At 38.7% G+C, this 14,575-nt stretch overlaps 1 protein-coding gene across 8 annotated transcripts in view; it reads right to left on the bottom strand.

The window, feature by feature from the left end:
• Window positions 1-2,055: 2,055 nt before the first annotated feature.
• LOC103717463 (uridine kinase-like protein 4) overlaps window positions 2,056-14,575 on the bottom strand; it is a 48,832-nt gene continuing 36,312 nt past the window's right edge. For 5 of the 8 annotated variants that reach the window (XM_026808599.2, XM_039129906.1, XM_026808600.2 and 2 more), the window contains 9 exons: window positions 13,001-13,195; window positions 12,798-12,881; window positions 12,661-12,721; window positions 9,890-9,950; window positions 7,597-7,690; window positions 7,451-7,523; window positions 3,947-4,029; window positions 3,458-3,655; window positions 2,056-2,359 (listed from right to left, as the gene is read on the bottom strand). In XM_026808599.2, the coding sequence (XP_026664400.2) occupies window positions 3,506-3,655; window positions 3,947-4,029; window positions 7,451-7,523; window positions 7,597-7,690; window positions 9,890-9,950; window positions 12,661-12,721; window positions 12,798-12,881; window positions 13,001-13,195 (801 nt within the window). In that variant the 3' untranslated portion in view covers window positions 2,056-2,359; window positions 3,458-3,505. Of the gene's footprint in view, window positions 2,360-3,457; window positions 3,656-3,946; window positions 4,030-7,450; window positions 7,524-7,596; window positions 7,691-9,889; window positions 9,951-12,660; window positions 12,722-12,797; window positions 12,882-13,000; window positions 13,196-14,575 lie in introns of those variants that run through there. The other 3 variants (XR_003387582.2, XR_003387583.2, XM_039129907.1) reach the window with 3 other exon arrangements.

Here is a 14,575-nt window from a genome sequence, read left to right as displayed (position 1 = left end):
ATATTCTATTTGGGTTGCTAATAAGGTGTCGGAGGGATCAAATATTGGTGTGGTATCTAATGGTTTCAATCTTGTAGTATGAGATTTTAGATGCCAAGTAATATTATCTAATGACATTGTATAAATTATGAAAACTCTTTCTTTCTTTCCTTCTTATTTCATTTATTTTGAGGAATCAATAGGCACCCAAAGGAGCTTTATTACAGAAAGGAAAAACTTACAAAAATAAAGAAAAGGAAAACAAAAGAAGGAAAGAAAGAACACTCAACAAAATATACAGCAAGTTGCTACCACTAACATATTCCATCCCTTTGCCTGGTGCTTCCTCTGAATCCTTAGTAACCTCCAAAAGTGGCTCCAAAACCCTTCTTGCATGAAAGGGCATTGCATAAATAGATGATCTGAAGACTCCTCTGGACAATTGTAGAAAGCATAATGCACTTGGCTCCAGAAGCTCTGATCTTTTTCTTTTTCTTTTCTTTTTCTTTTTTTGCAGGTTAAAACTCCAACAACAACTTCAAAGAAGGGAGAAGGGAGTCTTTCATTGTGGACAATTCATAGAAACCATCTGTAGTGATGGTCCCTGCTTTAATCCATCTCCAAATCACCTGGTATCTACCAGCAGAAAGGTCCGCTTGCTGGAGCATTTGCCGCATCTCAGAAGTCTCCTCGTACTCCTCTTCAGTTAATAGATATCTGAACTTTTTCTAAATAACTGTCCTCTCTCCTTCCAATACCTTTCTATTTTGATTCTCCACAACCTGAAACAGTATAGGAAACACAAGGAAACAATGTTGTGCTCCCCCACCCAGTAATCCTCTCGGAATAAGATTTCTATACCATTTCTAAACTTCCACCTTTGTACTTCTAAGGGCCCATTCTTTACAGAATAAAACAAAATTATCTAGAAATCTATATTTTCCTAAGTCAAGTATTTTTCAATCAATATTTAGACAGAAAAATAATTCATTCGTATTAGAAAGTGGCTCTGGAGTCTGTTATTTATTTATGTTCTTTTGCATTATGACTTTCCTATATAAGTTGCTAGAGAGAGAGAGAGAGAGAGAGAGAGAGAGAGAGAGAGAAAATCTTATTCCAGTCTAGCTTAATTCGTCCAATTCTTAACATGAAGCCTGTGTAAGGATGTAGACGATATATTAAACCCATTTCTAAAGCTCGTATTTCTAGATTTATGTATGCAATGCATGCATAACAATCCATTTAATATAATGTTATTCAAGTGATAATCTTATTTTTATTCTATATGTTTAAATTAATTAAAAATTTTATAACCATATTTTGTTTCCCCTCTCAAATGTGTGCATTGCAGATGGCTGCTGCATGCGCATGCAGCGTGCAATCAATCATTGGATCTAACGTAACATATGACCATGCACTTTTGGCCAGGTTAAAAAGAAATAACAAAAAAAAAAAAAGATGATGATGTGGAACAGCAAAGTGCCAAGCTAAGCTTAAATTAAACTCCATCTAAGCTCAAAATAACATTGGCTCAACATAAAGTTATCAAATTGGTCGAAGTAGGTGTTGTACTTGGTTCAAAGTTATGCATGATTTAGGCTCAATTCAGTAACAAATACTCTAAACTTTATCTTAAACTTGAGACTAAAAGATAAACTTCAAGCCAAGTTTGGTAAGACCTGAGCTTGATCCAGCTTTGCTCAGTTAACTCCCCAGAGACTTGTATCTATACCATGTCACCAGTAAACCAGTGAATATAGTTCTATTACATCTAGATAATTGGGAACAGTTTTATAGTATGGTACATATCAAAGCATGGTATGCGGTACCAGTTCGAATCGGACCGTATGGAGCATACCGCGCCATACCGATTAGGTACCGGTACCCAGTATGGATGGTGTACCGATACTCAATACGTCAAAAAAAACTCGGTACCGTACTGTGCCCACACTATACTAGTGCGGCCTGGCACGGGATGTAGTACCGAGACGGCGAACCTTGTATCAACGGCAGGCTGTAATCTTTAGGCATGATTGAATTCACAAAACAATGCATGAACTCTAGATCTCACACTAATTAGGAGGGACCAACAAATAAGATTTAAATTAAAATAGCCAATCTTCTACAAAATCTGGAAATAGGCCAGATATAAACATGCTAAAAGAGAAGAATTAATACAACTCAGATGATTAAGCATCAACATATGTAATGACAGATTATATTTTTGCTCGACATAAACTGACATTGAAAGTGACTTTGCAGGCATTCACGGGTCCAAAAGGTTCAACAAAACTCGAAAAATGCTTGAAGTTGCCGCCGAAGAACTGGGACATTGTTTTTCATAATTTTCATTTAATTGGAGCAAAAAAATCATCCATACCTGCAACAAATAAAGCAAATTTAACCCTTAGATCTTTATGATTAGGTAATGTCTAACACTGCAAATTGATACAATACCCACAAACAGGCACCCAGTACTCAATATAATCCCTTATAATTTTTTAAAAATAACCAATGTGCTGTCTAGTAGCCCATAGTCATCCTTGTCATCATTCAAGCCTTTTACCATTAAATATAGATTCATGTACGACACAAATCAAAAGAGAGGACTCATTGGAAGGATCGAACAGATTTTAGAATCGTCGTTAAAACTGATGTCAACCCTCTAAAACTGGTGCTATAGTTCTAACCAAGGAAAGTTTAGGCAGGAGAGGGGCCTGCAATGGAACCTGTATAGTTGGTTGGCAGGAAGGGAGGTCTACCTTATTAGTTGTACTTCTATGCTCAAGCAACCAAGTAGCGACCCTCCAAAATCACTTTAGTTTTGCAAGTCTAGAAGGAGAGGGAAGATAATAACATTTGATATTGGGAGGTGTCATATCAAAGGCACAGAAATAATAAGCCAAAAAGCGAAATGAAATGCAATTTCAGAAAATATTATATACTTGCAACATCCCCTCAAATGCAAGATTTGCCAATAAAAAGCTTTGAATAGTTTATTATAAAATAATTTACTTGACTTGAATGGATATCTGCTACTTTACATATTTTTCTTTCTAAAACTGAACTCACTTCTTAGCTCAACCAATCGCACACAGCAAACTTGTGCTCAAAGTCAGCTGACAAGCTTATTTTACTACTTAGCATCCATGCCAGTTATCAAAAGAAACTCTAAATACATAACCCTCATTATGTAATTTTTACAACAACAGTGATATTATGCAGAAATCTTCTCACTTAAGCTCCAATGAAGTATTTAAAACATGACTTATTTCTTTAAAAAAAATACTAATTTAAGATGAGAAAGCATATATCATTGTCAAACTCAATTTATAATAGATGCAAGATTGATGTCACATCTTGTTCCTTTTGGGGTTATGCTGTGGTCTTCAGTAAAAGCTAATCACCCATACCTGCTCCATCAAGGACATGTGTCTCTCACTACCTAATCTAATCTGTTATAGAAGGAACAACTTACTTGATTCAATGTGAGACTCTCCTTGGATGTTATTGAGAATGTTGCCTGCTAATCATCATCTGTCCCAAAATACCTATCTCCAAACTCGCCCATGCCAGGAATGACACGAAAATCTTCATTTAGACCGTAGTCAATCTCAGATGTCACAATCTTGATTCTTGGGAATTTTTTACAAACAACATGCACCCCTTGAGGAGCCTAGCCATGTGAAAAAGAAATTACATCAGCATGCTTCCACTTAAGCACTGGAAAACGTGAAATACAAGATAGTAATTTAGAAGCAGCATAGTTGAACAGAAAAGGATCCCTGTCAGATTAGTTTCCCTGGAAAGAAATCTTGACAGAAACTGTGTACTCTGATAACTTTCATCTCCTAGTTAACAAATACTTGACATTATAAAGCAACAACTAAGATATTCTACACCTAAACATGAAATATAGGTCAACTGGTAAACACATATGAATAGTTCCAGCATGGTATACACTCACAGAAATGAGATTGAGAAATATAATATTGGCTTCCTGTACCCCCTTCTGCAAAAGCAAAGAAATAGCTTGGACAGCTGAGTTCCCTGCACAAGAAAAAAAAAATTAGCAAAAGTTCAACAAGATTGGATGAAAGGCAATTATCTAAGACAAACAGATTGGTTTATTAGTTACACAAATTCAGAACAAAAGGCAGTCATGCACCATCCAACTATAGACTTTATATTGGCAATTGATAGAAGCCATGTAATGAAGCTTCAGTTTCAGTGAAAAACAGAAAGGCTAGATCAGCAGATGCATTAGAAGCCCTTGTCTACTATTCATTAAGGTAATTGGACACCTTGGTTCACCTCAGGGATGTTCGTGACAGGGAACGTGTCCAGTTTGATGTTCTACTTTGTGTAGAATGTCCTTATCAGAAAAAACAAAACCATTGCCCTAGGCGAGTTTTTCTGATTGTAGCCCAATACATATGGCCTTTCTGGTCATACAGAGTTGTTATGACTAACATTAACATTGCCAGAAGCAGATAGAGATGGATAATTTGTGCTACAAAATCTATCTCATTCCTGGAGGATTTGTGGTTGAGACTGAAAAACCTTTCCCTCATAAGCAAACTGATGAATTAACACTTCATTCAGATATTTATCACAGGTAGAATTTGAGCCATGGACCAATTAAAAAGAAGTCTTTAAAAGGGTTATTTAAGAGAATATGGAGTTTTCAGTTTCATGTTGTGCAAGCTAGTTTGAGTTTAGCACAAAAAAGCATCACCATTGAAAGCTATATTATGAGATGCTTATTATTCAGCTCTGGTCAGCTTAATGTCAACATAGGCAGTGGCTATTGATTTAAGGATCTAATCAAAGCCACTCCCAGGCAAAGTTGCTTTCATGGAAGGTGGCTTCAGAAAGTTGCAGGTCAGGTTGACTTTGCACGTCCTCAGTATGTAGCATTTGCAGAGAACCTGCAATATGTTTTCTGGGCAAAAACAAAATGCATGCGAACATCAAATATAGTTCGAATGAAAAGTTGCAATTCAAAATACGGTCCCTTGTGAATGGAGCAGTTCATTTAGCAACTTAGCCAAATATCTTGCTGTTGTATTATTTCTCCTAGTTCTTCAAGGATTTCCCCAGTTGCATGGAAAGGTAAAGAAAAGGAATGGAAGCATTTCAGATGCAGGAACAAAGTGGAATATGAATAGGTTATTTTTAGAGGTTCGACGAGAAAGTTTTTTGACATGATAGAGTGACCTACAACCATGGAAAAAGTTGGTCCAGTGAGAAGTGAAGGCAATGAAGGGAGGTGAAGGAAAATGTTGTGAAAATTGGTGGTGATGACCAAGGTACACCGTACCGGAATCGGTAGGCATACCGAACCGCTACGGTTCCGGTTCGGACCGATTTCAAACGGTACCGAACCGGCTAGTTCTTCCCCGCGGAAGCGGGTGCGCCCAACCGGAGCCGGAGAAGAAGAAGAGAAGGAGAGAGCGAACGGGGGAGGGAGGGAGGAGAGGCCTCCGCCACCCGCAGAGGGCCGGGGGGGGTGCGGCAGAGGCCGAGGCCGTGGCCGCATCCCCTGTTTCGAAAGAAACAAGGGACGTGGCCGTGGAAAAAATTTAGAAATTTTAAGTGAAGTCGGCAAGTGATTTGCCTACTTCACTTAAAAATTCCGAAATTAAAAAACCACGATGGTGTCCCCCTTTCTTTCGAAACAGGGGACGCAGCCGCGGCCTCAACCTCCTCCGTGCCCCCGCGGGCTCCCCCGCCCCCCGTGGGCTCCCCCGCCCCTCGTGGGCTCCGCCTCCCTGGCCTCCGCAGCCCCCCCATGGTCCTCCGCGAGCGGCGAAGGCATCTCCTTCTCCCTCCCTCCCCTGCTCGCTCTCTCATTCTCTTCTTCTTCCCTGGCTCCGGTTGGGTTCGGCATCTATGGGCCCTGTACCAGTTTCCACGGCTCCGCCATACCGGTCAAGGCCTAGACTGATATGGTACATGCTGAACCGGCCGGTACGGGCGAGTTCGGCATACCATAGTGACAACATTGAACATGCTGGAGGGTGAGAACAGATCTTGTGAAGGGAAACAGCTTGTGCTTAGATGTTACACTACTTTTGTAACAACCCAGGATCTCACCCAAAATGGCTAGCCGGAAGGTATTATTTGGGTTCCTTGATCCTGTATAAGTACCCAAGATCTACCCAGCGAATAACCGATGTGGGACTAAACACACGCCCGCACAGATCCTCACATACTCCCCCCGTTCAAGCCCTGACGTCCTCGTCAGGCTAAGGGTTCAAATCCATTCAAATCTAATCACAAACACCACGATTGGTCCGTGGTCAACCTCAATGGATCCGTGCTGCAGTGTCTCCTAGTCCACATAAGTTATGGGCCGGGTCCGCTCTGATACCATTTGTAACAACCCAGGACCTCACCCAAAATGGCTAGCCGGAAGGTATTATTTGGGTTCCTTGATCCTGTATAAGTACCCAAGATCTACCCAGCGAATAACCGATGTGGGACTAAACACACGCCCGCACAGATCCTCACAACTTTTGAGCAAAAAGAGAAAAAAAGAAGAAAAATAAAAAAGTCATATCTCGGAAATTTCAGATAAAGACCAGAAAGACCTGTTACAGAAGGAAGGTTTGAAGTACCACAGTACCAGGGCATGCCGGTTATGTCTCAGTGTTTACATGTATACTATGGTACACCCCTGTATCCACTCATGGTCTATCCAAGATTTTGAAATACTGCAATATGTAATGGTATATAAGCCCTCGATAGGCCTCAGGGAATATCATGCTGTGGTCTGGTCAGTTTTACAAACCTTGTATAGAAGATTTCAGCAGTTCCCTTGTTGCTTTTTTACTGTGGAACCAAATAGAGCCACAAACAAACCAAGCTATTCATGAACAGCTTCTCTCAGCTCTGTAACATGATCATTTGAGCTTGGTTTGGCTAAGAAATGAGCCAAGAATTCAAATGTTTAAAATGAGCAGGAGCTTGGCTCGGCTCAACAAAATGCTCATTCAAGGCTTCAAGCTTGGTTTACATGGAGAATAAGCCAAGCTTGAGAACACCCTCTCAAGTTCTCTAAGCCTCTCATATAACAAGCTGAAGCCAAGCAGCCTACAGCATGGCTTGGTTCAGTTCATTTGCTCCCCTAGAACCAAAACTGACCCTAATGCCAGAACCAGAAAATTTCAAGAGAGCCAGTTCTGTTGAGTATAAACAAAATAATGAAGATTCTTAGTTAAAGTGGCAATGTGGCAATAAAACAAACCAAAATAAAATGAAATTAATTGCAAAAGAATCTATCACCAATGCAAACTAATCTAATTACCAGATGGACACACTATTATTTGTTTTATTATCAAGTCATATACATAGCCAAGGGGATGAAGAAACTGACTAAAAGATTAAGAGAGAAAAAGATCACTTGTTCAGGCAATATCAAAGCAATTCATGTCTATGCAAAGTATGATATAGTAAACGAACCAACCTGTGCCTAATATAGGATCCAACAGCAGCACATGCCTATCTGAGATGTCTTTTGGCAGATTGTGATAGATTAACTACAAAATAGTCAAACAGTCAGAAAATCAACCAGAGCAAATTTAGCAAAAAATTTCAGAGCTTTGTGCAGACCTGCTGACCGTTATCTCCTTCCCTATGAATAAGGATCTTCCCAATCTTGATGCCTTTACAACATGCCCGAAGTGCATTCTCCATGCTTTCGCCACTAAAAATAGTTACAAAAAAACCTTATATTTAAGTTATCATGCAATGTGCGTGTGTGTGTGTGTGTGTGTGTGAGAGAGAGAGAAGTCCTGAAACATGCTCTGTGCATTTTCAGTGTTTATTGGAACCTTCAAAATGTATGTTCCACTTGCACAACCAACAGCACTCGGTTGACCCCCCCCCCCCCAGCAAAAAAAAGAAGAAGAAAACAAAATGAACTAAAAAAGTAGAGATTTGCATAAGCCTATTATGTATTACATATCTCTGGCTTATAGAATGCATCTGAAAAAGAGTAAAAAGAAAGATCACACCAAGGCGGTAATTTACAAGTAATTATACTTTTTGTTTAGTTACTTAAGTTCTGCTTGCATAGAAAAGTTTATTACATATAAAAGTATCCAGAGCTTGCAAGCCACCCAACATGGTCTAGCATAAAATTTATATATATGTGTATGCATAGTTTTATACATATATATGAAACCACATTATAGACACTAAATTTTGTACTAAAGAATAAAATAATAGTCACAAAGATAAAGAACAACTCAAAAAATGGTTGCATACATGTCAAAACACATAAAGATATGCCCCAAAAAATGGTCACATAGGGAAAAAAGCTCATAAAGTCACTTGTCCACGTTCACTCTCTATTTTTCCCTAGTTGCTGGTCCATTCCTCCAGCCTCTCTTCTTTTGCCTCTCTTGTTTAGTTTCGCTAACTCTTTTTCTCTCATTGCATATGATGGAGGTTGGGGGGCGGTGTTAAGGAACGAGAGAAAAGCACTTAACTAAGGACTCATATCTAATAAATGTGAGGAGATAGTAGATAATGGGTGGATGTAATCTTAAAAATCAGTTATTTAAAATGTTATCCTATGCAAGATTCACCGTCCCGGTATCGGACCCGTACTGGTGCCACACTAGCACAATATTAGTACAGTATGGAATAAAATTTTTTTGGCCTACTGAGTGTCGGTACGCTACCGATACCGAATACTAGTACCGAATCTGTATGTCTCGTACAGTCTTGTACCGTACTGGTTCGGGCCGGTACGAGATACCTTGAATTCCTATGTATCTCCAAGTTTTATGAAATGCAATCCAAGTTAAAAATAATATGAAAGTTACATAGAAAGACTGGTTTGAAAATTGAAAGCCTTCACAAAACCAAGAAAGAAGGGCTTTGTCACGGACCAAGGTCAAGATGTTTCAGGTCTGGACCTCACTCAAACTCTATGGACTAGCACGCATGAAACTTTGGCTCGCTGAAGCAGCTATGGTTCTCTAGAAGCCTCCAGAGATCTCTACTACTTGAGATAGTTTGGCAAGATATTTAGGAGCCAAGATATTTTGGCTAGATATTTCCATAGGATATTTCATTCGATACTTCGAGCCTTAGATATTTTGTATTGAAAAGACTATAACACCCCTAGGACATTGTCAAGTCATGTAATTGTAGCCACACATTTGCATGCAAACACCTATAAATAGGGGAGGAAGGCTTCATCTATAACCAACTCTCCACGTGTTGTTTACTCTCCACTCTTTGTAATCCAAGAGTTTTCCCTCCACTCTTGTGCCCACTCTCTCTTTGCCAAGTTCCATCGGTTGGAGACCTTGTTGCCAAGGGCTAGGCACAAGCCTCGCTAAATGCTTTGCATAAGGGGGAAAGGCTTACTCGACCTATGCAGAGATTGTCTAGACACCACATGGGCTTTGGACACAACTCTGTGCAAGCCTTCTTGAGACAAGCATCAAATAGGCAGCCAAGTGCCAGTAAGATTACTTGCTTGATCGCTTGGAATACACCAGGTAACTAGGCTGGACTTCAGTATCCTGTGACAACCTTTCTTTCCAATACTCAGCAGCACTATTTTTAATATCATATAGAAACACAAAGAACCAATTTGAAAAAAAATATGGGAAAGGGAAATTAACAATGGGCAAATAAAACAAATCTAAAAAACTTTGTAAGCCTTGAATATATATTTCTATGTAATTGTAATGTAATTCCTAATTCGGACAATATTCCTTATTGAGGGTATCAATATGGTAGGAGCCTGAAAATGACTTGCTGGAAGTTCCAAACATTTCATGTTCCCAATATCAGAAAAGATTACAAACATGTCTGCTCATCAAAAGGATACGCAAAATACCAACAATACTAAGACTGCAATTTGCATAAAATGTTAAAAATATACCTTCTAATCACTGAGATACCGCATAACCTTTTACAAAATTCCACACCAGTATATACTGATCCTGCATATAGTAAAGCAGTATAAGCAAATCATCTTGCCGTGTAAAAAGTTAGAAAGAATAAATTGGCTTTGTATGGTAACATAGTTATCCATGAAGAACATTTTTAAGGGAGTAATTCTCAAAAAGAAAATCCTTGCCGAAAAAGCACACAACTTATAATACAGAGAACAATGCACCACATCGTTAAACATTTCAAAAGTTGTTTAGCAAAGAAATAACTAGAAAAGCACAGAATTATTTATATATTTGTAGTTTCCATTCAATTAATTAGTCATCAAAGGAAGCAGAGCAAAATCATAAAGAAGGCAACGTGGATGAATATAAGATAAGAATACTTTTATAAATTATTAAACGTAAAGATGCATAGAGCAAATAAGAAAGGAGACACTATTCACAACTATAGAAGGCTTCACAGTTGGAAGATCTAGAGATTAGACACATCAGAATAAGTTCAGCCTTAAAAGAAAAAGACAAAAGGTTAAAGATTTGGAAATAGATGATGTTCCAAGAATTGTGGAACATAATTGGGAAGTTCATTAAATTGGGTTTCTAAAACAAGAAAATGTCCATCATTGGGAGGGAAATTGGATTTCACATGAGAAAAACAGAGATTGATAAGATTAAACTAACAGAGATGAATCAGTTTGTTTCGTGCAAGGAAGTTGAAGGTTTAAAGTGGTTCTCTTTTTGGAAATTCGTGAGGATAATCAGCAGAGAGAGAGAGAGAGAGAGAGAGAGAGAGAGAGGAAAAATTGATGTTTAGTTTCTATTTACCTGGAAAGCATGAAATGATACCACCTGTAATTGTATGGTTAGCTTTTAGATTAAGGCATCTTATGATGCTGTGTTAAGGTATTAAGGAGCTGTAATTAGGTGCCAAAAGAAATACGTGAAAAAAAATTAGAATGACTAATGTATTCCAAGCTCCTGTATTCCAGATGGCCATAAAATTAAGATAAAAGGAAAAAAGAATCTACCTATGTTTTCTAATGACCCCGACAAAGAGTATGATATAGTACCTCATGGGCTTTCAAGATGAAGAGTATCTTGGTGCTGCAAAAATATTACTCAGAAGATATAATAAGGCGACAAAATTAGTGAGTGAAAGACTAGTGGAGCAAGGAGTAGATTCAAGTATAAATCAGTCGGGAAAGTAGTATTGTCCCGAACTACCCGTTCGGGTTGCACCAAACTATACCGGGGGCAGATTGGCACGATTCTACCCTTCGGTTCGAGAAATCCGATGAGGGGGAGAGGGAGAAGGAGAGATAGGAAGAGAGAGAGAGAGAGGGAGAGGAAGGGAGGGAGAGGGGGCTTGAAAGCCCTCCTCTCCTCCTCAGTTCCTTCGCAAGGGCCGTAGGGGGCGCCCCTATTTCAAAACGAAACAAGAGCTCCACTCCTAATTTTCTTTTGTAATTGCTTAAGTCAAGTTGGCAAACTTCACTTAAGAAATTACCAAAAAAAAAATAATAATTAAGGGCCGAGCTCCTGCTTCGTTTCGAAACTGAGGCGACCCCAGCAGCCACGATGGAGGAACTGAGGAGTGGAAGATATGTTTACATATTGAAGCTATCATTTCATATCTAGCAGAGTGGAAGAACTATCAAAATATACATTAAGACCAAGCACAAGATTGGTAACATGTTCTCAAGAACTTTGAATCAATGGCAGCCATTGATGCTTACCAAGCTTGGATGCTTTGGTATCTGTATTTTAACAACACATGGATTTTATCATTTTAAAGATTGGTTTGTCTGCAATTTGGTCATGCACATAGTTCTATTTATACCCAGGCTTACTGGGCTTCTTTATGATGAACTAATTGAAAATGATCCCACCATGGTATGCCGTACCGGCCCGTACGGGCCCATACGGGCCCATACGAACTGGTCCGGGCTGGGACCGGTACCGGATCAGCGTGGGATCCGGTAGCGGAAGCTTTTCATTGGAAAACCGGCCGGTATGACTGTCGTACCGGTATGGAACCGGTACGGACCGGTTCGGGATGCCACCGGTACGCCGACCGGTACCGATACGCCGGACCTATTCCTACCTATTTAGTTTTGGACCTTTTAATTATAGCAAACCATGAACAACATGGCTATTTATGTAATGCAGTCAGTAACTGTTTATCCATCTATAGGCATGCACACAAGTGTATCCCTCATCCCTTTCAAAACAATGCATTAATCTGGATGATTAGAAAAGAAGCATCAATGTTTTTTTCTTCTTGGTGAGGTCAAACTTTGAGTTAATAAGGCTTCAAAGATTGACTATTGCACCATCATTTTAAGTCCTCATGGGGGAGATCAAGATGTAAGATACATGCTTGCAGAAGTTCATAAAATTATGAAGGTACAACTCAGGCATGTCATATGAAGTTTCAATGATATGTGCGAACATACATACACATGCATGGATGCATGTATATATATGCTTTCATAGAGTTGAAAGAGAAAGGAAAGAAAAACTTTTTCAACTACAGGGTACTGGATTGAATCAACACTATCATATGAAATCTTTAATTGTTAACTAAAACTCAGAAAGATGATATAAAAATTTTAAATGGCTCATTTCTTCTATCTACAAGATGGATAGGCTATTTAGCAGCATATATTTGCACAAAGTCAAAATAATGTTCTACGAAGCTCAATGTGCTAGTCCAATAAATGTCTTCACAATTACATGACAATCAACCATAGCTACTTACCAGTTGGAGTAATCACCTGCTTTTCTTTAAATGGAAGATGACCTAAACCATGTTCAACAACCTATTTGGGGAAGACATACATGATCAGGAATATTACCTAAGTAATACTTTAATAACTAGAATGAAGGGATACTAACCAAGCGAATCAACCGATCTGAATAAAATATGAAATCATGTTTAGTTGTATTGGCATCACGTATAAGTGTATGCATGCCACGTATCTGGAAAAAAAATATGCCAGATAAAGACAAATCCGAATTTCAGCTCCCGCTTAAAAATCCCCATGCTCCAAGAAAAAAGTATTAAATGACCAAGTTAATGTCCTATAAGCAGCAAGTACCTGAAAAGTTGATTGAATAACATAAAGATTTGAATATATTTTACAAAGATCATGTTGCCCAAGTTTTGCACAAATATGTTGCACAATCAAGTCAACTGCAACATGGTTGTCTCCGCCACGAGGAATGATAATATCAGCATACTTCTTAGTTGGGAGTATGAAGTCCTCAAAAGCAGGCTTCACAAACTTTGAGTACTGCAGCAATGAACAACAGAATAAATGAGTACAAAAGTCATGCCGCAAAATAAGTAATCAAGATTAACATGTGCATAAGGTAGTCATAAAGTAAAAAGATAACTTCACAATAACCAACAAGCCCTAGTGCTTCTACCTAAAGCAATGCACTCGGTATTCATTCATGTAAAGCACAGCATCCTGCATCAAGCAAGCATTTTCAAGACATTCAAATCACTTCCATACAAGTACTCTTATGTCATCTGAGGTCCAACCCTACCCAGATATAAGACCTCCCTCTAATAGCACGTACATTGTTTAGTTGAATGACCACACCATTTAATTTGATTCTGTATTATTTTATATTTTACTGATGTACCCTTGAAATTTTGAACCTAACCATTCTAATTTCCAAAAATGATCTTCTTCATGCATCTAAAGTATGATTATCATGCATCTAAAGTAGTATTCTTATGTCAAGGTAACTCATGTTCATGATACACTTTGAATTCAACATGGTGAGTCACAAAAGATCTTGTTTTCACTAACTTTAAATTCAATAAAATGTTTTCATCTTCTATTAATAACTTTAAATCGGAATATCCTTGGTCCATGAATTTGCACAAAGCTTATATGTCATCCATATCCCAGCAAAGCTTACAGTCTATTATTGTGATTTGGTTCAAATGCTTTCAGGTATTTATGCTCCATAGTTTCCCTGTAGATGAGGCATTTTCAATAAAACAAGGCAAGTTGTCTCCTCTTGAACATCAATGGTAAGTCCATCAGTGACAAGAATAACTATACCCCAAGAGAATGCACCTTTAGAACTCGATCAGTGCACCAAAGAGGCTAGTATCAATTGAGTTGTAATCAAGGTATGCCGTACTAGCCCAAACCAGGTGGTACGGGGCGTACCATACTATACTAATTTAGTACCGGTATCCGGTACGGATGACGTACCAACACTATGCCAAAAAATTTTGTATTGTACCGTACCGACCCTGTGCTAGTGTGGCACCGGTATGAGGTCCGGTACTGAGACGGCGAACCTTAATTGTAATAGGTTAAAATGACAATAAAAATGAATTAGGACTAGTTTTGGTCAAATCGAAAGCTTAGATTAGGTCTACAACATGCTGGAATGGTACAGTACAATTCATACCTCCCATTTCAGCAATATGTGAAAACTTGATTCCTCATGTTATGAAAAGAAAGAAAAGGTGATGCCTGATAGTATAATAATTTTTGCAGAAACAATACAGTTTTTTCATCTTCTCAATCATCATTTGCTTCTCTTTTTCTTTTCAGTTGGATCTAATTCAGGCTGAAGGTAGAATGTGGCCGTCCCACCCCATCCTAACACTTGGGATGGGGGATGTCCCAACAAGCACCAATCAG

The sequence above is a fragment of the Phoenix dactylifera genome, chromosome 9, assembly GCF_009389715.1.
Source record: "Phoenix dactylifera cultivar Barhee BC4 chromosome 9, palm_55x_up_171113_PBpolish2nd_filt_p, whole genome shotgun sequence".
NCBI classification, from domain to species: domain Eukaryota; kingdom Viridiplantae; phylum Streptophyta; class Magnoliopsida; order Arecales; family Arecaceae; genus Phoenix; species Phoenix dactylifera.
This window is presented reverse-complemented; position numbering and strand designations above follow the sequence as displayed.